At 42.6% G+C, this 25353-nt stretch overlaps 2 protein-coding genes across 3 annotated transcripts; one reads left to right on the forward strand and one right to left on the reverse strand.

The window, feature by feature from the left end:
• Positions 1-25034, reverse strand: ergic3 (ERGIC and golgi 3). Of its 2 annotated transcripts, XM_010903515.4 has the most exons (14): positions 24890-25034; positions 24579-24649; positions 24199-24286; positions 23821-23940; positions 23597-23690; positions 22763-22928; positions 11087-11144; positions 3964-3978; positions 3083-3114; positions 2901-2997; positions 1334-1398; positions 1002-1138; positions 840-895; positions 1-697 (listed from the first exon to the last, which is right to left on the reverse strand). In XM_010903515.4, the coding sequence occupies exons 1-14, from the start codon at positions 24975-24977 to the stop codon at positions 618-620; spliced, it is 1167 nt and encodes a 388-aa protein (XP_010901817.1). In that variant the 5' UTR covers positions 24978-25034; the 3' UTR covers positions 1-617. The 2 variants fall into 2 exon arrangements, with proteins under 2 accessions (XP_010901817.1, XP_010901818.1); XM_010903516.4 differs by lacking the exon at positions 3964-3978.
• Positions 1618-3322, forward strand: romo1 (reactive oxygen species modulator 1). The gene is made up of 3 exons (XM_010903514.5): positions 1618-1762; positions 2208-2338; positions 2603-3322. Exons 2-3 carry the CDS (start codon positions 2208-2210, stop codon positions 2709-2711), a joined length of 240 nt encoding a protein of 79 aa, XP_010901816.1. The 5' UTR covers positions 1618-1762; the 3' UTR covers positions 2712-3322.
• Positions 25035-25353: the final 319 nt, after the last annotated feature.

The following is a 25353-nucleotide window of genomic DNA, read 5'->3' on the forward strand; positions in this document are numbered from 1 at the left end:
TTAAGCAGTCCTCTCAACAATGGGCAGAGTTTTTATTAATGGATGTATTCACTGAAAACCAAACATATTAAAACAGAATGAAATTGGGAGTTAGCATATTAGCATATTTTTGCTATTGTTTGCTCTAACACACCCTTGAAAGAAGTTAGAAAACACATTCATACTGCCTGGGTCTCATTTCATATAAAATTATTTGTGATGGGAAACTAATACCAATCTATAGGAAGGGTCCAGTATTGAAGAATTGGAGAAATTAAGGTTTGGGATACAATTAAGGATACATAGGCACTGGAAACCACTGCACATATATGAAATCTGATGAAAATACCAGGGAGATGTTACGACTGGGTCTAAATCAAATGCGATCAAAACATATTCTAAAGTCCCTCTGCTGGCCAGTGATGCCCAGTTTTCATTAATCGCTTGGATGGGGATATATATATATATAAAAAGTGAGACAGCAGCCAACGTTCCTTTCCATAATGGGGGAGTTTTTTAGAATCTTAGTGTTTGCCACATTGGGAAGCGTGAGTCAGTTTGAAGTCACTTCCCCTTTCCAGATAGGCCCTTCCGGAGACTGATGAACTGTCTGAATGGCTGTTGTGCCATACACTTCACTAAGATGCCTTGCCCAGTTCAATCTTCTTTTGGATGGCTTTTGCCGAGTGATATATCAATGAGTCAATAAGTCCAGCCACTGAGAAAAAAAAAGAAGATAGAGTGAAAGAAATTACTAAGCAACATAATAATAATCAACCTTATGGCTCATTAAAAAAAAAATATTCAAATAGTTCAAATTTGTTTGTATTTGTACAATGGGGAAATGTAGAGGTGCCCACCTGTAAACACACCTCCTACGATGGCACACACTCCTGTGAGAAAATGTGTAAATGATCTGAGAAAAAAAACAACCAAAAAACACAGCTTATTAACTGGTACAGGGTAAATAATGACATTGCTAAATGGATGTTCTATTGTAAGGGTTGTGTATGTTTAGCTACCTTTGCTTCTCTGTAAATTTGACCATCATAGGGGAGAGTTCATATAAAACAAACACACCAGGCAGGCCCTGGTCTCCAATCAGTCCATTGGCTACCTTCTCATGTCGCGTAACAGAGAACTGGTTTGTTTTGACCACCTGTAAGAGGCAAGCAAAACAAATATGTATTTATTTGAGTATGATGCTGAAGTACATTGGTAAACATGCAAAAATATAGCGATATACAAGAAAATATACAGTGAATTATTAAAAGTAAATCACTAATTTCATGTCATATGTACAATTAGTAAATCTGTCATCTAACTTTACAGCTGTCATGTTTAATATACTCACTTCTCCATCCCATTTCACATAAATGGTTGGGACAATCTTCACAAAGTACTGATACATCATGGATGCTGGAATAAAACAAGCGATTGCTTTATACTTTTTATTTAATCAGGCATGTCAATAAAGAACAAATTGTAGTTTTATTATTTTACAATGCAGATCGGCAAGTCAAAAAGGCCTTCTGTGGGAATTGGCGCTGAGTCCATATACTTTGCAGAAATCCAAAGGTCCACTCCGCCTGATCGCTTGGAGGCGCTATAGATTCCTTAACCACCATCAGCTAGCTGAACAACCCTCTGCTAAGAACTAACATGCTACGTTGACTTTCAAGTAATGGCTGTATGCTGTTAGAAAACTTAGCTAGCTAGCCTCATAAAAAGAAAAAAACGTGTTCTCAAGTGATTAATAAAACGACATCACCTCTTGACCAAGGTAAGTGTTTTACTGGGCGAATGATAGTGACTTGATAGGATTCTGTAGTCGTGCGTCAGAACCATCAAAAAAATAAATAATTATGGCCAGACCTAGATTACGTTATTGCTAACCAGTTGAAATGTCAATAGCGAGCTACAGTAATAGTAGCATTAGCGTTGTAAGCAAAGGCTTGAGAAAATCTAGACAAAGTTCGAATTTGCATGCAGGTGGACGTGACAACAAGTTAGTTAACTGAGCTACATATCAAAATGTTTTATAGCTAGGACCCTCGGTCCTAGCTATAAAAGTATACTGCGTTATACAGGCTTTATGGTGTACCTGGTTAGTAACGCTACTGTAACTGACTGACTTGATACATTATGCTAGAAGGATGTCTGACATAGGTTTGCGCCCGAAGACTCACGCCTTGTTACGTATTGATTGTTGCTTTCTTTCAATACAGATGCCAGTGGCAGTAGGACCCTATGGCCAGCAACAGCCAAACTGCTTTGACAGAGTAAAAATGGGATTCATGATGGGTTTTGCAGTTGGCATGGCAGCTGGTGCCATGTTTGGAACCTTTTCCTGTTTAAGGTTTGCCATATTAACTTATTTCTTACTTAAAATAAGGCCTAAACGTAGACTGAATATGAGACCAATGAAGTATGCCTCAGTTTGTACATTGGCATCAATGATTTTAGTATTTTCGTTTCTACACAAATGTTTGTTGCAGCCTTAGCCTTTAAAATGCATGTTATAGTTTATAAAATTCAATGTTAAATGTACTACTGTATTTAAAAAGAACCCATTCTCAAGGGTGTTAATAACCATGTGACTTTCAAACACTGCTCTTCTCAGGGTTGGTATGAGAGGCAGAGAGCTGATGGGAGGAGTTGGGAAGACTATGATGCAGAGCGGAGGCACGTTTGGTACATTCATGTCGATTGGGATGGGCATCCGCTGCTGAGACCACCTCTACTGAGACCACCTCTACCGCACTTATAATTACCCAGTGGGAATTTTGTGAAACCTAATTTCTCATGCCATTATTTCTGTAGTTCTGGGACAAAGTATATCAATAAAGGCTGTTATTTCAATTGCTGGTACTAAGCCAAATGTTTGGAGTGGGGCTTTTGATAAAGGGGAAATGGCTAACCTTGTGGTGCTGCAACATCAGTTCCATCCAAAGGATTAACGATACCAGGGTAATCTCTTCCAAAGGACAGATGCTTGATCAAGTGAGTCATGTTGATCTTTAGGACAAAAGAAGTATGAATAAGTGCTCCTGGGTATGGAAAAGATTGCTGTGGGAAAACAAAACTTGTGAAATATACTTACATTGTCTAGTCCGAAACTCTGAAGATCATGAACTGAAAATAAAATGAGACATGTTAGAAATGCTGTGATTTGATGTCATCAGTTATGTTCTGTTTATATACCTAGACTGAGTTTCATTTTCTCATCAAATGTAAAACTTTCCATATTAAGTTCAATTATTGTTGAGCCCAGTTCTCTGAAATGTCATGTTCTTAATTACTGCTTTTACCACCTCCAATAAAGATTAAGGTAATGATCATACAATGATTATTAAGCCAATCAGTTTCAAATCAGGAAAGTTAGAAGCAACTATGGTTCTGTCACTAATAGTTTTAAGGGAATAGCTCACCAAATCTCTCTGCTAATGCATTTGTGACACCAATAGCTTTAAAGTCATGTTACTAATGTCAGCATTAGTTATTCATCAGGTTCAAATCAAGTGACTTTGTTAAACCTTTGGCTGATTTGAACATATTACAAAAATGTATAATACTGTCATTAGAACTTGTGTGTGTGCTACTATTCTAAGACATTTGCCTTTAGAAACAGTGCCAGGGAAACCACAAAAGAATGGATACAGTGTCATTTAGAAATTTGGGTAAACTACCTTTTCAAGCAACTTCATAAAACACAAAGTTTGATATTTGACTGAACAAATGGTCTGCAATATCATGCCTACTCATAATTAAACTCTGGGTGGGTGGGTGGCTGGCTGGGGATCTGGGTGGGTGGGAGTACGGCAGGGGACCTGGGTTGGTGGGTGGGAGGCTGGTATCCTGGGTGGTATGGTGGGAGGCTGGGGTCCTGGGTGGGTGAGTGGTTGGGTGGGTGGGGTGCTATGTTGGTGGGTGGATGGTTGGGGTATTTGCTACAAAAATAAAAGCTAAAAAAGATGGACTTACTTTCCACAGCGTGCACTGCAGAAAGAAGAGAGAAGAGTCACTATATGACGCATATTGGGCTACACAGAACAGCCACAGTCCTCAGTGGCTGGATAAAGGCAATAAGCCTATGAAGGAGGTTCACCACATCTGGTATTTTATTTCATGGCCAAATTCTTATCAGAAGGGGATTCTTGTCTCTTTTTTCTGCCTTTAAGCAGACTGGGGCTGTAGCAATTTTTAATAAAAAAATTAAATCCACATTCAGCTGGTAAATATATTTCAGCTCTACCTTTCTGTATAATGTGTTTATTAGTTATTTTCTTACCCTTATTTACCCTAAGTAAAATAATTTTCCTGCTTCCCACAGGATTTGTCTGGAGAAAACATCAACGGTGTAAGATTTGACAAACATGTTCGAATATATCAGGAATGAACAGAATCGGCAAAACCGCAAGGTCCTCATCACATGTAGTGCACCAAGACCACTCATGGTCTGTAAGCTAGATTCTGCTAGATTTAAACAAACCATATACAAAAAAAAGTTATAACACTGTCAATTCCATCTCCCTGATAGATAAGGGGGGATTATTTCTTTTGGATGTACAGTTAGTTCTGGAAATATTTGGACACTGACACCATTTTCATAATTTTGGAACACTACGCCACTACAATGGATTTGAAATGCAATTGAATTGCAGACTATCAGCTTTAATTCAAGGGGATGAACAACATTTTTTGTAGGAAACGTTTAGGAATTGCACCCATTTTTATATATATATTATACTTTGTCGAGAATCCTTTGCAGGCAATGACTGCTTGAAGTCTGGAACACATGGACATCACCAAACGCTGGGTTTCCTCCTTTGTGATGCTTTGCGAGGCCTTTACTGCAGCTGTCTTCAGTTGTTCGTGGGTCTTTCTGCCTTAAGTTGTCTTTAGCAAGTGAAATGCATGCTCAATTGGGTGGAGATCAGGTGATGAGACCACTTGTTTGCCTCAAAACATATCCCTATACACTTCAGAGTTAATCTGGTGGCTTCTGTCTTCTGTCACATCATCAATATGATGTAGTGATCAAATGCCATTGAAAGCCATGCATGGCCATGCCATCACACTGCCTCCACCATGTTTTACAGATGATATGGGGTATGCTTAAGATCATGAGCCGTTCCAAGTCTTCTCCATACTTTTTCCTTCCCATCATTCTGGTAGAGGTTGATCTAAATTTAATCTGTCCAAAGTATGCTACTAGGCCAGAAATGGGCTGGCTCTTTTAGATGTTTTTTGGCAAAGTCTAATCTGGCTATTCAGTCCTTGAGGCTTATGAATGGATTGCTCCTTGTGGTGAACCCTCTGTATTTGGTCTCGTGAAGTCATCTCTTAATGGTAGACTTGGATAATGATATGCCTACCTCCTGGATAATGCTTTTCACATGGATGTTGCAAAGGGGTTTTTCTTTACTATGGAAAGCATCCTATGATCATCCACCACTGTTGTCCAGGACTTTTTGTGACGCAGAGCTCACCAGTGCATTTATTTTTTAATTTGGCAACTCATAATGTTCCTACTATCTCTCTGCTGGATTTTTTTTTACAGCCTAAAGATGGCCTGCGTCACATGCATTGAGAGCTCATTTGACCCCAGGTTGTGGGTTCACAGGAACAACTTCCAAATGCGAATGCCACACCTGGAATCAACTCTAAACCTTTTACCTGCTTAACTGATGAAGAAATAATGAAGGAATTGCCCACACCTGTCCATGAAACAGCTTTTGAGTCAATTGTCCAATTACTTTTGGTCCATTGAAAAAGAGGGGGCTACATATTAAAGAGCTGTAATTCCTAAACCCTTCCTCCAATTTGGATGTGAATACCCTCAAAATAAAGATTTAATCCCATATAACATTACTTAACAGTAACTTGACAATATTTTTGTAAACAGACAAAACAACAAAACTTGTGTAAGTGGCAGATTATTTCCAGACCTAAATTAATTTAATTGGGTTTCAGAGTCATAAAACCATTGAAGATTTTGTCAACCCTGAAAAACAACCCTGTCCAATTTGTCTAATATTACCCATCATCGGAGTGCCAAAATAATGTTTGAGTTTTCCATATTTTTGTAGTTTTTAATGTAGTTTTCCATATTCTTTATTTTTATAGGGGAACTATTTATTTACTCATTTATTTACTATTTACTCAGTCAGTGACTTGTCAACTTCGTGATGGCTAAGCCCTGGCTTTAGCCCGTATTCTGAAAGAAATAACAGAATCACTGTAATGCAATATGCTTCAACATGAACATACTATGCTTTGCTATACCTAAAGGACAATGCTTTCTTTATACATTTTTCATATTTTGAATCTAGGAAAATGTGTCAAAATGCTATCCGAAATAGGTCTTTATAAAGTTCCAAGGCTATTTCGCTATTTTATTTTTATGAATAAATGTTAGAATTAAACAATGCACTTACTTAAAATAGTCTTAATATTGACATTAGCCCATTTGCACTTTATGAAAACATTTAGAAATAGTTTTTCCATTAATAGTGTGGTACCTGAAACTTAAAAATATACACTGCTCAAAAAAATTAAGGGAACACATTATCAGTATACAGTATAATACCAAGTCAATTACATTTTAGGGATATTAATCTGTCCAGTTTTGAAGCATAAGCGATTGTGAATCAATGTCACCTGTTTTGGTGCAGATGCAAGTGACAATAGATGCACTGCAGAGGAAACAGCAAGACAACCCCCAAAAAGTGAATGGTATTGCAGGTGGTGGCCACAGAATTGCCTTCTCTAGTTTTGACTGATTCTTCTCTAGTTTTGCTAGTGTCCTTGTTACCACTGGTAGCATGAGGTTGCACATGCAGCCTATTCAGGATGGCACATCCATACATGCCGTTGCAAGGTTTCAAGAAGGTGTCTCCCAGTACAGTCTCAAGAGCATGGCGGAGATACCAGGAGATGGGCTGCTACACAAGGAGAGCTAGACAGGGCCATGGAAAGGCATCAACCGAGCACCCAACTACATGAGGGTGGCATGAGGGTCCAACGTCCTCTAGTGGGACCTGTGCTCACAGCCCAGCACCGTGCAGCTCCACTGGCATTCGCCAGAGAACACCAGAATTGGCAGGTCCGCCACTGGTGCCCCGTTCTCTTCACAGGAGTGCAAGTTCACACTTTGCACATGAAAGACATGAAAGAGTCTGGAGACGACGTGGTGGACGTTATGCTGCCTGCAACATCATCCAGCATGACCGGTTTGGCGGTGGGTCAGTAATGGTTTGGGGAGGGTTATACAGACCTCCCCAAAGCCAACGGTACCCTGTCTGCTGTTAGGTACTGGGATGAAATCCTCAGACTCATCTTCAGACCATATGGTAGTGCAGTGTGCCCTGGGTTCCTCCTGATGCAGGACAATTCCCAGCCTCATGTGGCCAAAGTGTGTACAGTGAAGAGAAAAAGTATTTGATCCCCTGCTGATTTTGTACGTTTGCCCACTGACAAATAATGGTAGGTTTATTTGAACAGTGAGAGACAGAATAACAAACAAAAAATCCAGAAAAACACGTCAAAAATTTTGTAAATTGATTTGCATTTTAATGAGTGAAATAAGTATTCGACCCCTCTGCAAAACATGACTTAGTACATGGTGGCAAAACCCTTGTTGGCAATCAGAGGTCAGATGTTTCTTGTAGTTGGCCACCAGGTCTGACATTTGGTAACTCAAACCTTCAGCTCCCTCTACAGATTTTCTATAAGATGAAGGTCTAGAGACTGGCTAGGCCACTCCAGGACCTTAATGTACTCCTTCTTGAGCCACTCCTTTTTTGCTTTGGCTGTGTGTTTTGGGTCATTGTCATGCTGGAATACCCATCCACAACCCACTTCAATGCCCTGGCTGAGGGAAGAAGGTTCTCACCCAAGATTTGGCGTTACATGGCCCCATCCATCATCCCTATGTTGTGGTGAAGTTGTCCTGTCCCCTTAGCAGAAAAACACCCCCAAAACAATGTTTCCACCTCCATGTTTGACGGTGGGGATGGTGTTTTTGGGGTCATAGGCAGCATTCCTCCTCCAAACAAGGCGAGTTGAGGCCAAAGAGCTCGATTTTGGACTCATCTCACCACAACTTTCACACAGATCTCCTCTGAATCATTCAGGTGTTCATTGGCAAACTACAAACGGGCCTGTACATGTGCTTTCTTGAGCAGGGGGACCTTGTGGGCACTGCAGGATTTCAGTCCTTCGCGGCGTAGTGCGTTACCCATAGTTTTCTTGGTGACTATGGTCCCAGCTGCCTTGAGATCATTGACAAAATCCTCCTGTGTAGTTCTGGGCTGATTCCTCACCGTTATCTTGATCATTGCAACTCCACGAGGCGAGATCTTGCATGGAGCCCCAGACCAAGGGAGATTGACAGTTCTGAGATTGACAGTTCTTTTGAGTTTCTTCCATTTGTGAATAACTGTACCAACTGTTGTCACCTTCTCAACAAGCTGCTTGGCGATGGTCTTGTAGCCCATTCTAGCCTTGTATAGGTCTACAATTCTGTCCCTGACATCCTTGGATAGCTCTTTGGTCTTGGCCATGGTGGAGAGTTTGGAATCTGATTGATTGATTCTGTGGACAGGTGTCTTTTATACAGTTAACAAACTGAGATTAGGAGCACTCCCTTTAAGAGTGTGCTCCTAATCTCAGCTCGTTACCTGTATAAAAGACACCTGGGAGCCAGAAATCTTTCTGATTGAGAGGGGATCAAATACTTATTTCACTTATTAAAATGCAAATCAATTTATAAAATGTTTGACGTTTTTCTGGATTCTTTTGTTGTTATTCGGTCTCTCATTGTTCAAAATAAACTTACCATTAAAATTATAGACTGATCATATCTGTGTCAGTGGGCAAACGTACAAAATCAGCAGGGGATCAAGTACTTGTCCCCCCTCACTGTAGGTAGTTCCTGGATGACGAAGGCATTGACGCCATTGACTGGCCCTCACGTTCCTGAGACCTGAATCCAATTTAGAACCCCTGGGACTTTATGCCACCAAGTAGCGCCAGGAGCTCACTGCCCTGATCCAGGTCTGGGAGGAGGTCACCTAGGACACCATCTGCAATGTCATCAGGAGCATGCCTAGATGTTGTTGGGAGTATAAACAGGCACGTGGGGGCCATACACACTACTGAGTCACATTATGAGTTGCCGTGATGAAATTCACACGAGTTGGAACAGCCTGTGATTTCAGTTGTTTACTTTGGTTTTCTGTGTGAGTTTGAATCCAGTCCTCAATCAGATGGTGATTTTGGTTTCCAGTGACCGTTGTTACGTAATTTTATTGTCAACGAATTACACAATGTACAGTAAAGATTTTGATATTTAATACATTTTGCTCATCAAGACCCGATGTGTGATTTAAGTGTTCCCTTAATTGTTTTGAGCTGTGGTAGTTACATTCATTTAAGTAATTTAGCAGACACTTCCAGATTGACTTAGTAGTGAGTGCACACATGTATAAACACCCTGGTGTTTGAAAGCATCATGCCCTACCAAATGAACCTACACAGGACCAGATACTGTATATTTAAAATGCTGTTACTATTAAGATTAGCAACTTGAAAAAGTTACACATCCCCATTTTCAATAATACAGCTCCGGAAAAAATGAAGAGAACACTGCACCTTCAAAAAGTTGAAAAGGAAGGTTTTGAGTGAGGACCAGAAGCGTCAAATTTGAAGTGGTCTTAATGTTAACCCTTCAGTTCCTCACTCAAAACCTTCCTTTTCAACTTTTTTGAAAACAAAAGAAAAAGGTGCAGTGGTCTCTTCATTTTCTCCGGAGCTGTACATGAGATACAAACTTTCAGTTAATTACAGGTTTATTTTACACACAGTAAAAAAGGGTTGATCAGTGATACTTTATAGTAACTTGAGATTTGTTCTGATGGTTGAAGCTGAAGTGCAATTTAGACTTCTGTAAAGCCCATCAAGATTACATTTACCCACTCCATGACACCCAGGCTAAAGGAGCATCTTCAGTATTTTGTCTGGCCGCAATGTGCCCCAGAACGCTACAGAAGGTCATTCTTACCAGTAGACATAAGACTGTATACTGAATCATCCTGTACATTGGTCATCAGTTCAACGGCTAGTTCAGGGGTATAGCCAGGTACTAAGTGCCTACTGTACACCTACACTATGTATATGTTTTGATATTTATTGTATACTAGAGCATGTATAGTGCTGGTTTATAAGTATATACTGTTTATATCTTTTGACTGTGTTGTACAATATTGCTTTAATGTAAGGGGCTGTTGTAACACTACACATTACCCCTAGGAGATTAATTAAGTTATCTAGTTACTTTGGAAAATCAATTGCTACTTTTATCAGTTTGCCAAACAAATGCATAAATGTCATGTCATTTCACTTTCAATACAAAGTAAGTGTGATTGCAGAATAACCTGATAAGTATGTTATTGTTATATGTAACATGCATGACAAAGCGAGTCAGCAATCTACATACTCATAGACAGCAACTTAGTGTACCACAAACATTTTCACCTCTGCAAAAAGACAAAGCCTCAGATGTTTCAAAAAAAAAAAAAAGATAATTAAAAAGGTTAATTCAGCGAAATGACATAGATGCAGAAAGTAAACAGCAAAGGGGGTCAATTTCCAAAACAACTAAGAGCAATGAAGTGCCAAACAGAAAAGGTCCAAAAAAGGTCTCCAAAAAGCAAACCAGTGTACATGGGCAGATCACTTCTTGCATTTCAGTACATGTGGTGCTGCTTTTGGTATAGTCAGTTCACTGAGTCTACCTTTAATGCTGAGTATATACATTACTCTGAAGGGAAAAACGTAAGCAGACAATCACAAGTTAAATAAAAGGAATTATGGAGAAAATTTACCATAAAGTGTTTTCCCAGAAACTTTAGTAATCCATACAGTAACACTGCCTTTACTGGCCTAGAGACTTGCAACAAAAGAATGCTACTGGACTTACCGGTAAACATTTATTTTGTTTCAATTATGTGCCATTTTGAAACTATACTGCAAAGGGGTCTGAATGAACATAATTTAGACCTAATGGTATGCATTTTAAATGACAATAAAATGCAGGCCTTACCATGAACATGCGACTGTTGGAAACTTTTTCCAGGGGCAAAGTGAAAATTTCCTGCCACCTAAAAAAAAATAAAGTTTAAGACCAAAACATGAGTTAGGATACCCCTCAAAATCTATGTTATTGGCTTATATGAATAGGGCTACAATAAAATCCGAACATACATTTATCCGAACAAATATAAAAACTCATGGTTACAAATGAAAGAATACTTTTTCAGTCTCAGTTAAATTGATCAGATTAAAAGGTGATATTTTCTATATCAAATATTTTCGTAGATCCATCGCACTTAGCAACAATCTGAAAAGGTAGGTGAACAATTATGCAATCCATTGTACCTGATTTGAGGCTGTATTTATTTGTTTTATCTGCTATCTGACAAAAAAAAACACATACAATAAGAGAATAAAAAACATTTTAATTTAATTACAACCCCATTCGCAAAAAAGTTGCGAAGCTGTGTAAAATGTAAAGAAAAACCGAATGCAATGATGCGCAAATCATTTAAACCCTATATTCAATAGAAAATAGTAAAGACAACATATCAAATGCTGAATCTGGGAAACGTCATTGTTTCTTGAAACATGCTCACATTGAATTTAATGCCAGCAACACGTTTCAAAAAAACTGGGAGAGGCGCCAAAATACAGGAACATTTGTGTAATGCTAAAAAACTAAACCTGGTGGAATATCACAACTAAGATCAACTGGCAACAGGTGAGTAAAATGGTAGGGTATTAAAAGATCATTCCAGAGAGGATAGGCCTGTCAGAAGTGAGGATGGTGAGGGGTTCACCACTGTGTGAAAGAATGTGTGGGCAAATAGTGCAAGAATTAAAGAATAACGTATCAAAGTAAAAGTAAAATTGCAAAGATTTGGGGGATCTCATCATCTACAGTACACAATATCATTAAAAGATTCAGAGAATCTAGAGTAATCAAGGCTGAAAAACAATATTGGATGGCTGTGATCTTCGTGCCCTAAGGCCGCAATGCATTAAAAACAGACAGAATTCTACAGTGGACATCACTGCAGAGGCTCATGAACACTTCTGAAAACCATTGTCTGTGAACAGAGTACATTGCAGCATCCACAAATGCAAGTTAAAACTCTACCATGCAAAGAAGAAACCGTACATAAACCACATCCAGAAACGCCGGCACCTTCATAAGGCTCAAGTTCATTTTAGATGGACTGAGGCGAAGTGAAAAACTGTCATGTGGTCTGACGAATCAAAATTGTAGATTATTTTCGGTAATCATGGACGCTGCGTTCTCTAGGCTAAAGAGGAGAGGGACCATCCAGCTTGTTATCAGCGCACAGTGCAAAAGCCAACATCCATTATGGTATGGGGGTGCATTAGTGCAAATGGCATGGGTGACTTGCACATCTGTGAAGGCACCATAAATGCAGAACAATATATACAGGTTTTGGAGCAACATATGCTGCCATCTAGACGTCTTTTTCAAGCACGGCCTTGCTTATTTTAGCAGGACAATGCCAAACCACATTCTGCATGTATCACAACAGCATGGCTCTGTAGTAAGAGTCAGAATGCTAAACTGGGCTGCCTGCAGTCCAGACCTGACTGCTTTTGAAAACATTTGGCAAATTATGAAATGATAAACTGTGACGGTGCCTTCATCAGATGTGCTACATCCCCAAAGAATTGAGGGAGTGGGAGCCTACTGAATCCTTAAAGAAATCACAAGTGGACTGGACTCGGCAGACACCTGCGTGAAGTTGGCCCCCCATCAAACGCAAATGTTCAGCAAAATAGGCTCAGTTATTTGTGCTCCCTGTTTGTGCTGTTAAAAGTTTCATTTGTGCTGCTGTCATTTTTTAGATATTAAATAAAGTAGTGTAGGTCATTCTGAGGTCACTCAGAACATCCTCCAAAATCAATCAAAATAGTCTCACTTGTTTGTGCTTACGTTTGTGCCGTTAAAATTTTCGTTTGTGCTGCTTTGGTATTTTATATATTAGACATTTAATTATTGGTGATGTCACTCAGCCCACCCAACATGCTCCAAATTGAGTCAAAACAGGCTCATTCGTTTGTGCTTCATTTGTGCTGGTTTGTGCAGTTAAAAGTTTTGTTCGTGCTGCATTGGTGTTTTTAAGATTAGATGTCTGATTAGAGGTGAAGACGTCACCCAACCACCCAACTCCAAACTGACACAAAATAGGCTCAATCGTTCGTGGTCCATTTGTGCTGGTTTGTCCTGTTCAAATTTGTTTGTGCTGCTATAATTTTTTTTGGGACATTTGAAGAATATTTCACTGGTCATTCTGAGATCAGCCCCCTGACATACTTCAAATTCACCCGAAATAGTCTCGTTTTTTTGTGCCATTAAAATATTTGTTTGTGCCAGCCACCCAACATGTTCCAGATTGATTCAAAATAGGTTGTTTGTGCAGGTACAGTTTTTGGTACATAACCTACATTTCTACTGGATAGCACATTGGCTTTACTCTCTTTCCACTATAGCGCTGTCATTACTTAAATGTTTTGGTAAGAAAGTCGCAAAAACTATATTTTAACTGGCCTAAATGGAACACAAACGACTGAGCATATTTGTATCAGTTTCTAAGTATTGTTTGTATTAGTACTTTTGAAACATTTTCCGTTTTGGGTAGAACTGGGTGCAATTACTTTTGGGTGTATTCTCAATTTCTCTGTTTCAATTCCCTTGAAATTACATTGTTATACTTTTGAGAAAGCATGTACTGTGTGATTTGGTTATTATGCATGGATGGGTTAATGAGAACGTGTTTAGCAACGCATAGCTAGAGTCAGGCACCATTAGTCCATACGTAATTGTTTAAACGCCTCAGATGGACAGAATATAAAAGGACAAGCTAACCAGTTTCTCCTGTAGGATTTTCCCTACCTGGCACCCCTAACCAAACCCCACGCTAAGAGTGAAGTAAACCGTTACAAAATATAGCAAAGCAGACCCTGGACTGTTGAGCGGCTGCAATCCTATATCAAGCAGAAATGGGAATACATTTCACTTTCAAAACTATACAGTGGGCAGAACAAATATTTGATACACTGCCGATTGTGCAGGTTTTCCCACTTACAAAACATGTAGAAATCTGTAATTGTTATCATAGGTACTCTTCAACTGTGAGTGATGGAATCTAAAACAAAAATCCAGACAATCACATTATATGATTTAAGTAATTAATTAGCATTTTATTGCATGACATAAGTATTTGAAACATCAGAAAACCAGAACTTAATATTTGGTACAGAAACCTTTCTTTGCAATTACAGAGATCATATGTTTCCTGTAGTTCTTGAACAGGTTTGCACACACTGCAGCAGAGATTTTGTCCCACTCCTCCATACAGACCTCCAGATCCTTCAGGTTTCTGGGCTGTCACTGGGCAATATGGACTTTCAGCTACCTCCAAAGATTTTCTATTGGGTTCAGGTCTGCAGACTGGCTAGGCCACTCCAGGACCTTGAGATGCTTCTTACGGAGCCACTCCTTAGTTGCCCTGGCTGTATGTTTCGGGTCGTTGTCATGCTGGAAGACCCAGCCACGTCCCATCTTCAATGCTCTTACTGAGGGAAGAAGGTTGTTGGCCAAGATCTCGCGATACATGGCCCCATCCATCCTCCCCTCAATACGGTGCAGTCATCTTGTCCCCATTGCAGAAAAGCATCCCCAAAGAATGATGTTTTCACGGTTGGGATGGTGTTCTTGGGGTTGTACTCCTCCTTCTTCTTCATCCAAACACGGCGAGTGGAGTTTAGACCAAAAAGCTATATTTTTGTCTCATCAGACCACAAGACCTTCTCCCATTCCTCCTCTGGATCATCCAGAAGGTCATTGGCAAACTTCAGACTGGCCTGGACATGCACTGGCTTGAGCAGGGGGACCTGGTGTGCGCTGCAGGATTTTAATCCATGACAGCATAGTGAGTTACTACTGGTTTTCTTTGAGACTGTGGTCCCAGCTCTCTTCAGGTCATTGACCAGGTCCTGCAGTGTAGTTCTGGGCTGATCCCTCACCTTCATCATGATCATTGATGCCCCACGAAGTGAGATCTTGCATGGAGCCCCAGACCGAGGGAGATTGACCGTCATCTTGAACTTCTTCCAATATGACGGTCAATCTGCTTGCCTATTGTCCTGTAGCCCATCCCAGCCTTGTGCAGGTCTACAATGTCCTTACACAGCTCTCTGGTCTTGGCCTTTGTGGAGAGGTTGGAGACCATTATCCCTCCTCTACCAAACTTTACATCCAGATTTGTCCATCAGACTGCCATATAGTGAAGCTTGATTCATCACAACCATACAGACCCCTACCCCAATTCCTCCACCAAGGGGCGCTACATTACACGATTCAATTTGCTAATTTCTAAATTATACCATTTCCACCCCGTTCGACCTACAGTGCTGATTTTGCTTGCACCTGCCTCATTTCTCATGATGAACAAAAAAGCCCCAAGAACCCATAAAGTCTGCCATGATTAATTTTTCTGTAAAATTAAAATATGTCCAAAACTATAATCTTCGCATGAACCTTAAATCCAATTGACTTGTCCTTTGGCATACACTTCTTATACATGCCCCTCTAAAATATTTTCAGAAATAAGATATAACTTGCAAAATGGCGGACAAAATGGCTGATTACTGTACAATATAGGTATTCACAATGTGGATGCATGCAATTCTTTATTGCAACAATAACCTATGTACTTCATATTCATTGTGCAACCAGATACCACCCCCATATAAGACCATGTGCCTTGGTTTGTTGAGATCTCAAAAGACGGCAAAATGGCAGCTGACAGAATTCTGTTAATTTTCAACACAAGCTAATAAATGCCTTAAACAGTTTCTCGTGAACCGTACACCAGATTTACTCGCAAAAATATGTCCAGACTCTAGGCCTCATACTTCCGAACAGGGCTGACAATTAAACTAATTGCTATGTCAAAAATCAACAGAACTATGACTTCACAAAGTTAGCCCTTTATGCTAACTCTAATGAACAATAGCGTTACTTAACTATCAGGCTATATCTTTAGAACCATTCGAGCTACAGTCAGGAAACCAACATTGTTTTACATGTTTAAGCAATCCCTACTGCAAAATATGAAATGGTTATTGATTTTACGCATGTTAATTAGCGTAATAAGTGTTAATTAACTATTGGGCTGTATCTTTTGAACCAATCGAGCTACAGACACGAGACCTGTCATTGATAACACTTTTATTAAACTTTAATTATGTCATCTATGCTAATTGCCCACACCAACAGTATCTCCTAAATCTTAAACCTTTTGATAGGTAAACAATATTTTGAACCATAAATACTTTTTTAACAGCTAGCAAGCACACATTTTCTTCAGGAAATGAACTGCTCTAGTTTCATATTACCTTTTTATATTGTTTGTTTGCCAACATCTTTTGCTGAATTACTTACATTCACTTCACCATTTGGTGGTTACTCTGCAGATCTTTCGTTTGTTCTTCCTGTCGTTTATTTTTTTGCCCCATCTTAGTTTTTGCACTTCTCTACTCCAATTCACTCCTTACACTATTCCCTGTTTGTTATTTGAACCACTTCTCTTTGGTTTGTAATATATTTTTATTCCTGTTGTTTTAATTTTGTTTCATCCATAGATTTTTAGAATTGTTCATATAGTTTCTACTGTGTTCTACTTCCTGTTGTTGTTATTCGGTTTCATTGTTTCATACACATTTTTACTCTTTTTTTGTACAGTTTATACAGTGTTTTACTTCCTGTTGTTTTCATTATTTAATTGTTTAATAAATATCTTCCCTCTATGCTCATCTCCCCATATAGTGTGATCCGGAAGAATATGCTGAACAATGACATCTACATTGTCAATAATACAATGCTTCACAAAAACATCTTGCCCTCAATGTATATCTGACAGTCTCATTGTTAGCTTTTGCTCAAAATACCATTCCCTCTCATGAATACACTTGCAGCAATAACCCATAGACATAGCACTGCCTTACCACTGCCTCTTTCACTCTCAATACTTGTCTGTCTATTGTCTTAGGCAGTAATCTGTGGACTCAGAGGTCTATGACCACACAAATGGACACCAATGTCCCTGCTACCTGAATATTTTCTTATACTTACCATATTGACAATATATGGCAGTACTTTGTATATAATCGATATGCTTCTATGCAGTCTCTCTCTTTGACACATACACAGGCACACACACATCTTAGACAGTGGACTGTTGAGTCAGAGATCTATATGACTATACAGATACACCAATCAACCATAACATTATGACCACCTGCCTAATATTGTGTAGGTTCCCCTTTATTTGCTGAAACAGCCCTGACCCATCGAGGCATGGACTCCACTAGACCTCTGAAGGTGCGGTGTGGTATCTGGCACAAACACGTAAGCAGCAGATCCTTTAAGTCCTGTAAGTTGCAAGGTGGGGCCTCCATGGATCGGACCTGCTTGTCCAGCACATCCCAACAATGCTCGATTGGATTGAGATCTGGAGAATTTGGAGGCCAAGTCAACACCTTGAACTTGTTGTTGTGCTCCTCAAACCAATCAATCAATCACATTTATAAAGCATCGCATCATCTTCCGCTTAATCCGGGGCCGGGTCGCGGGGGCAGCAGTCTAAGCAGGGATGCCCAGACTTCCCTCTCCCCAGACACTTCCTCCAGCTCTTCCGGGGGGACACCGAGGCGTTCCCAGGCCAGCCGGGAGACATAGTCCCTCCAGCGTGTCCTAGGTCTTCCCCGGGGTCTCTTCCCGGTGGGACGGGACCGGAACACCTTCCCAGGAAGGCGTCCCGGAGGCATCCGAAACAGATGCCCAAGCCACCTCAGCTGACCCCTCTCGATGTGGAGGAGCAGCGGCTCTACTCTGAGCTCCTCCCGGGTGACCGAGCTTCTCACCCTATCTCTAAGGGATCGCCCAGCCACCCTGCGGAGAAAGCTCATTTCGGCCGCCTGTATCCGGGATCTTGTCCTTTCGGTCATGACCCAAAGCTCATGACCATAGGTGAGAGTAGGAACGTAGATTGACCAGTAAATCGAGAGCTTCGCCTTACGGCTCAGCTCTTTCTTCACCACGACAGACAGATACATCGACCGCATTACTGCAGAAGCTGCACCGATCCGTCTGTCAATCTCCCGTTCCATCCTTCCCTCACTCGTGAACAAGACCCCTAGATACTTAAACTCCTCCACTTGAGGCAGGCACTCTCCACCAACCTGAAGTGGGCAAGCCACCCTTTTCCGACTGATGACCATGGCCTCGGATTTGGAGGTACTGATTTTCATCCCCACCGCTTCACACTCGGCTGCAAACCGTCCAAGTGCATGCTGAAGGTCCTGGCTTGAAGGGGCCAACACGACAACATCATCCGCAAAGAGCAGAGACGAAATCGTGTGGTCCCCAAACCTGACACCCTCCGGCCCCTGGCTGCGCCTAGAAATTCTGTCCATAAAAATTACGAACAGAACCGGTGACAAAGGGCAGCCCTGCCGGAGTCCAACATGCACAGGGAACAAGTCTGACTTACTGCCGGCAATGCGGACCAAGCTCCTGCTTACGTCGTACAGGGACCTGGCAGCCCTTAGCAAAGGACCCAGGACCCCATATTCCCGAAGCACCCTCCACAGGATGCCACGAGGGACACAGTCGAATGCCTTCTCCAAATCCACAAAACACATGTGGACTGGTTGGGCAAACTCCCATGAACCCTCCATCACCCTGTAGAGGGTATAGAGCTGGTCCAGTGTTCCGCGGCCCGGACGAAAACCACACTGTTCCTCCTGAATCCGAGGTTCTACTATCGGCCGTATTCTCCTCTCCAGAACCCTGGCATAGACTTTCCCGGGGAGGCTGAGAAGTGTGATCCCCCTATAGTTGGAACACACCCTCCGGTCCCCCTTCTTATAAAGAGGGACCACCACCCCGGTCTGCCATCCCAGAGGCACTGTCCCCGACTGCCACGCGATGTTGCACAGGCGTGTCAGCCAAGACAGCCCCACAACATCCAGAGACTTGAGGTACTCAGGGCGGATCTCATCCACCCCCGGTGCCTTGCCACCGAGGAGTTTCTTAACCACCTCGGTGACTTCAGCCCGGGTGATGGACGAGTCCACCTCTGAGCCCTCATCCTCTGCTTCCTCAATGGAAGACGTGACGGCGGGATTGAGGAGATCCTCGAAGTATTCCTTCCACCGCCCGACGACATCCTCAGTTGAGGTCAACAGCTGCCCACCTCTACTGTAAACAGCGTTGGTAGGGCACTGTTTCCCTCTCCTGAGGCGCCGGATGGTTTGCCAGAATCTCTTCGAGGCCAGCCGATAGTCCTTCTCCATGGCCTCACCGAACTCCTCCCAGGCCCGAGTTTTTGCCTCCACAACCACCCGGGCTGCAGCCCGCTTGGCCTGTCGGTACCCGTCAGCTGCGTCAGGAGTCCCACAAGCCAACCAGGCCTGATAGGACTCCTTCTTCAGCTTGACGGCATCCCTTACTTCCGGTGTCCACCACCGGGTTCGGGGATTGCCGCCTCGACAGGCACCGGAGACCTTACGGCCACAGCTCCGAGCGGCCGCTTCGACAATGGCGGTGGAGAACATGGTCCACTCGGACTCAATATCTCCAACCTCCCTCGGGATCCAGTCGAAGCTCTGCCGGAGGTGGGAGTTAAAGATCTCTCTGACAAGAGACTCGGCCAGACGTTCCCAGCAGACCCTTACAGTACGCTTGGGCCTGCCGAGTCTGTCCAGCTTTCTCCCCCGCCATCGGATCCAACTCACCACCAGGTGGTGATCAGTTGACAGCTCCGCCCCTCTCTTCACCCGAGTGTCCAAGACATACGGCCGCAGGTCAGATGAGACGACAACAAAGTCGATCATCGACCTGCGGCCTAGGGTGTCCTGGTGCCACGTGCACTGATGGACACCCTTATGCTTGAACATGGTGTTCGTTATGGACAAACTGTGACTAGCACAGAAGTCCAATAACTGAACACCACTCGGGTTCAGATCAGGGGGGCCGTTCCTCCCAATCACGCCCCTCCAGGTGTCACTGTCGTTGCCCACGTGGGCGTTGAAGTCCCCCAGTAGAACAATAGAGTCCCCAGTCGGAGCACTTTCCAGCACCCCTCCCAGAGACTCCAAGAAGGTCGGGTACTCTGCACTGCCGTTCGGCCCGTAGGCACAAACAACAGTGAGAGACCTATCCCCGACCCGTAGGCGCAGGGAAACGACCCTCTCGTTCACCGGGGTAAACTCCAACACATGGCGGCAGAGCTGGGGAGCTATAAGCAAACCCACACCAGCCCGCCGCCTCTCACCATGGGCAACTCCAGAGTGGTGAAGAGTCCATCCTCTCTCAAGGAGTGTGGTTCCAGAGCCCAAGCCGTGCGTAGAGGTGATCCCGACTACCTCTAATCGGAACCTCTCAACCTCACGCACTAGCTCAGGCTCCTTCCCCGCCAGCGAGGTGACATTCCACGTCCCTAGAGCTAGTTTCCGTGTCCAGAGATCGGGTTGTCTAGGCCCCTGCCTTCGACTGCCGCCCGATCCTCTTCGCACCGGCCCCTTATGGTCCCTCCTGTGGGTGGTGAGCCCACGGGAGGGCGGCCCCACGTCGCCCGTTCGGGCTGAGCCCGGCCGGGCCCCATGGGGGAAGGCCCGGCCACCAGGCGCTCGCATACGAGCCCCAACCCCGGGCCTGGCTCCAGGGTGGGGCCCCGGCTGCGCCATACCGGGCGACGTCACGGTACTCAATATTTTTTTCATCATTAAGGGGGGTTTGAACAAACTTTTATAAAGCTTCTACAAAAAAAAAAAAAACGGCCTTAAACCCAAGGAGCAAACAACAGTAGTGTTGAATTTCAGTGGCTAGGAAAAACTCCCTAAGAAGGCCAAAATTTAGGAAGAAACCTAGAGAGGACTCAGGCTCAGAGGGGTGACCAGTCCTCTTCTGAACCATTTTGCTTTGTGGCAGGGCACATTATCCTGCCCAAAGAGGCAAATGCCATCAGGGAATACCGTTTCTATGAAAGGGTGCACATGGACTGCAACACTGCTTAAGTAGTTGGTACGTATCAAAGTAACATCCACATGAATGGCAGGACCCAAGGTTTTCAGCAGAACATTGCCCAAAGCATCACACTGCTTCCGCCAGTTTGCCTCCTTCACATAGTGCATCCTGGTGTCATGTGTCCTCCAGGTAAGCGACACACACGCACCCAGCCATTCATGTGATGTAAAAGAAAACAGGATTCATCAGACTAGACCTTCTTCCATTGCTCCGTGGTCCAGTTCTGATGCTCACATGCCCATTGTAGGCGCTTTCAGCAGTGGACAGGGTTCAGCATGGGCACCCTGACTGGTCTGCGGCTACGCAGCCCCATAAGCAACAAACTGCGATGCCCTGTGCGTTCTGACACCTTTCTATCAGTACCAGCATTAACTTTTTCAACAATTTGAGCTACAGTAGCTAATCTGTTGGATCGGATCACACGGTCCAGCCTTCGCTCCCCCGGTGCATCAATGAGCCTTGGCCCCTCATGACCCTGTCGCCGGTTCTCCGCTTTTCCTTCCTTGGACCACTTTTGATAGGTACTGCAGACTGGGAACACCCAAAAGAGCTTCAGTTTTGGAGATGCTCTGACCCAGTCATCTAGCTAGCCATCACAAGTTGGCCCTTGTCAAAGTCACTCAGATCCTTACGCTTGCCCAGAGTCAAACACATCAACTCTGAGGACAGAATGTTCACTTGCTGTATAATAACAATATTATGAGAGATTGACATGATAACGAGATGATCGGTGTTATTCACTTCACCTATCAATGTTCATAATGTTATGGCTGATTGGTGCATACAGTGTGAGTGTACCCTACCAGACCATTTTCCTATCCTCACCATATTGGAGGACCAATAGTTTTCTAAAGAAACAAACCAGCCATCGAGTGATTGGAGGGATTGTTTTCATTATATGTACTGTATAGATATTTGCTAGCCATCTACAGTAATCTTTATACAAGAGTACACTTTAGTTAGGAAAAATGTAATGGCTGAGGTAAAAGTAACATTCCTGCTGTTTAAATAGCGTAACGGTTAAAAGACACAGTATTTAGAAAACTGCGTATCGACACCAGCCAGGGACATCAACATTCATCCCTTCTAATCACAGGCTGCCTGAACAAGGCTTGCCTAGTTCCTTTTCTGGTTAAATATTTGGACACATTTGCAACAATCACATCTCCCTTCATTAAAACAAGAAAATGATCTGCAATTGTTATAGGAAACTGTTCATATTGTCTTTTAGATAGCTATTTTTCAAAATGTTCACTAAGAATCGCACAATCCCGTCTGCCATTTTTTGTACGGATAACGTTGAAAATAAAAATATGTGTGTCAACGAACATCAGGACCTCTACATTTAAAAAATGAACAAAAATGGTGTGTTGCAAAAACACAGAAAAATCTGCGAAGCATATCTTAAATGGCACGGAAGCACGACTGTAATGGGTTAAGGGTCTTTTCAAGGACCAGTGGATACCCTGTAATTAAAACACATTTAATTCAGAAATGTATGTATTTTTTCCTATCTGATTAATTTAAATAGTAATCGACATAAATCGATTATCAAAAGTTATTAGTTGCAGCCCTACTATTTACCTTGTTGACCTCCAGAAAGCCATAGATCTGGCAGCCCTCATATTTCTGCTCTTGCATCTTTTGGCTGAAGCCCTCTCTTTTGCACTGCTCGATGGTGTCAGGGTTCTTGAAAGCCCAGCCCCGCCGGCGGTAGGCCTCACGAACATCATCACAGGTGTTACAGCACCTACAGAAAAACATGGACCACCTGTCAAGCATACCGTCATGGACAATCTGCCGTCTTGGACAACCTGTCACAAATACCATCATGGACAACCAGTTACGCATACAGTCACGGACGACCAGTCAGTCACGGACGACCAGTCAGTCACGGACGACCAGTCACGCATACCGTCATGGACAATCTGCCGTCTTGGACAACCTGTCACAAATACCATCATGGACAACATGTCACGCAAACCTTCATAGACAACATGTCACGCAAACCTTCATAGACGACCAGTTACGCATACAGTCACAGACGACCAGTTACGCATACAGTCACGGATGACCAGTCACGCATAACGTCCCGCATAGCGTCACGGGCAACCTGTCCCGCATAGCGTCACGGGCAACCTGTCCCGCATAGCGTCACGGGCAACCTGTCCCGCATAGCGTCACGGGCAACCTGTCCCGCATAGCGTCACGGGCAACCTGTCCCGCATAGCGTCACGGGCAACCTGTCCCGCATAGCGTCACGGGCAACCTGTCCCGCATAGCGTCACGGGCAACCTGTCCCGCATAGCGTCACTGGTAATGGACAGCCTGGTATACACATTTGCCACAATTAAAGTCAAATTTCACACTCAGTTGAACTTAATGAGAGAAACACTGGCTTCAATCATGGAAACCCACTTCAAATCCTCCGTCTCTGCTCCGTAGCAGCTTTCACATCTCTCAGGATCTAGCTTACTGGGGTCAAATATTTCACCTTCTTCTTGTCCCAGATCTACATGAAACAATAAAACAACATTCATGACCCAGTGTAAACATTGATGAATGAAATTTATATGACATTTTTTCAATTAATTTCAAGGAATAGAGCAAAAGTACTGGAAAGTTATTAACCAGATGGCTACCGTGCTTCTCTGCTTCTGTTGTGACAGGATTCCCATCCTTGTCAAGTCTTTGCTTGAACAGGTTGTGTTCCACATCCAACTGCTGCTCCCCAGCAACATCCATGGCATCAATGCTAAGATCTTGAGGACAAGATGGAGTTACAAAAGCCATATATTTCAAGCGTGCAGTCACAATATTTCTTCAGGTACACTATACCACAAAATAATCAGTCAATATTTCATGTTTCCTTGTTCACATATAATATTTATGAATCTGGCAGTTTCAAATATCCCAGGAAAACACAAACATATGGGTTTTATTGCGCTTATGACTGATGATGATGCTGCTAAGAAATCTCACCCAGTGTTTTATGTAATACATTTTTTAGAGCTACTTACAAGCACATGGCATGTTAGGAAATGTCACATCAATATTGATTTTTAGTTTGTCTCCTCGTGATGTGTCTACAAACAGTTCAGGATGGACCTGTATCAGAAAAAATATATATGCATATGAATAAATAATGTGGTAATATATGGTATTTAATATTATTCTTAGATAGGACAGTAATAGTATTTCAGCATACGCTATGCGTGGACATACACACAAGTGGCAAGCCGCTAGTTCCTGATTGTCAACACAGTTTCCACTTCTCCATTTGAATAAATCTTCGGTTTGCAAGCGTGGTCCTCACAAAGCAAGCATCATAAATCACATACCTGGCGGGCATATCGACTTATGACACTGGGCTGTTTTCAGATAAATCACATGAACCCACCTCCTTCGTAAGATAATACTGCAACTCGGAGAAGAACAGAATCAACATGATGAGACCACTTATGATTGTAACTAAAAGGGGGAAGAGAAAAGTGCATGTCAGTATATAAAACAAATTCCACTAAACTTTCACAACCTAGCTATCTTTGTTTTCCCCAGAGTAGTTACATATTTGACAGTTGTAGAATGCTAACCCTCATACCGCCTGTATGTACTCTTAAATTAGCTAGCAACTGATAGCAACAAGAGACAGAGAATAGTGTATGCTTGTACATTAATGTTATGAACTAACTTCTGCTTCAAAACACTAACCCGTAGCTCCGCTGCATGTTTTAATTCGGAAATCCTCAAGCGTTTTCGGATATGCATCAAACTGTTTCAGTTTATTTAACGTGTCCATCTTCGTTCCCTCTGTCGGCTGAAAGAACTCCACTAAGAACTCCCCACATCAGTCCTCGACGTTTACTTCCGGTACACAAAGCATGCGAACTGAACCAATCAGCGCCGATTTCGTGGCGACACAGACCGGTGCGTCAACATGACTGGGATGAATTCATTCCTCAAAAGAATGTTGCAAAACGTTTATCTAAAACGCAGAACGACACTTCAGCATGCATGTGGTCCAATGGAAAATCTGTTTGACGAAATGATTCATCCCGCTTTCTTTTCCTTGTTCTACTGAAGAAACAACTTCATGGTTCGTTACATGAAAACACCATGGGCTGGCCAAGTTCAGTTGCAAAACGTCCTCGAATCGTAGGAAATGGAACTTGAAC

The sequence above is a fragment of the Esox lucius genome, chromosome 17 (genome assembly GCF_011004845.1).
Source record: "Esox lucius isolate fEsoLuc1 chromosome 17, fEsoLuc1.pri, whole genome shotgun sequence".
Classification (NCBI taxonomy): Eukaryota; Metazoa; Chordata; class Actinopteri; order Esociformes; family Esocidae; genus Esox; species Esox lucius.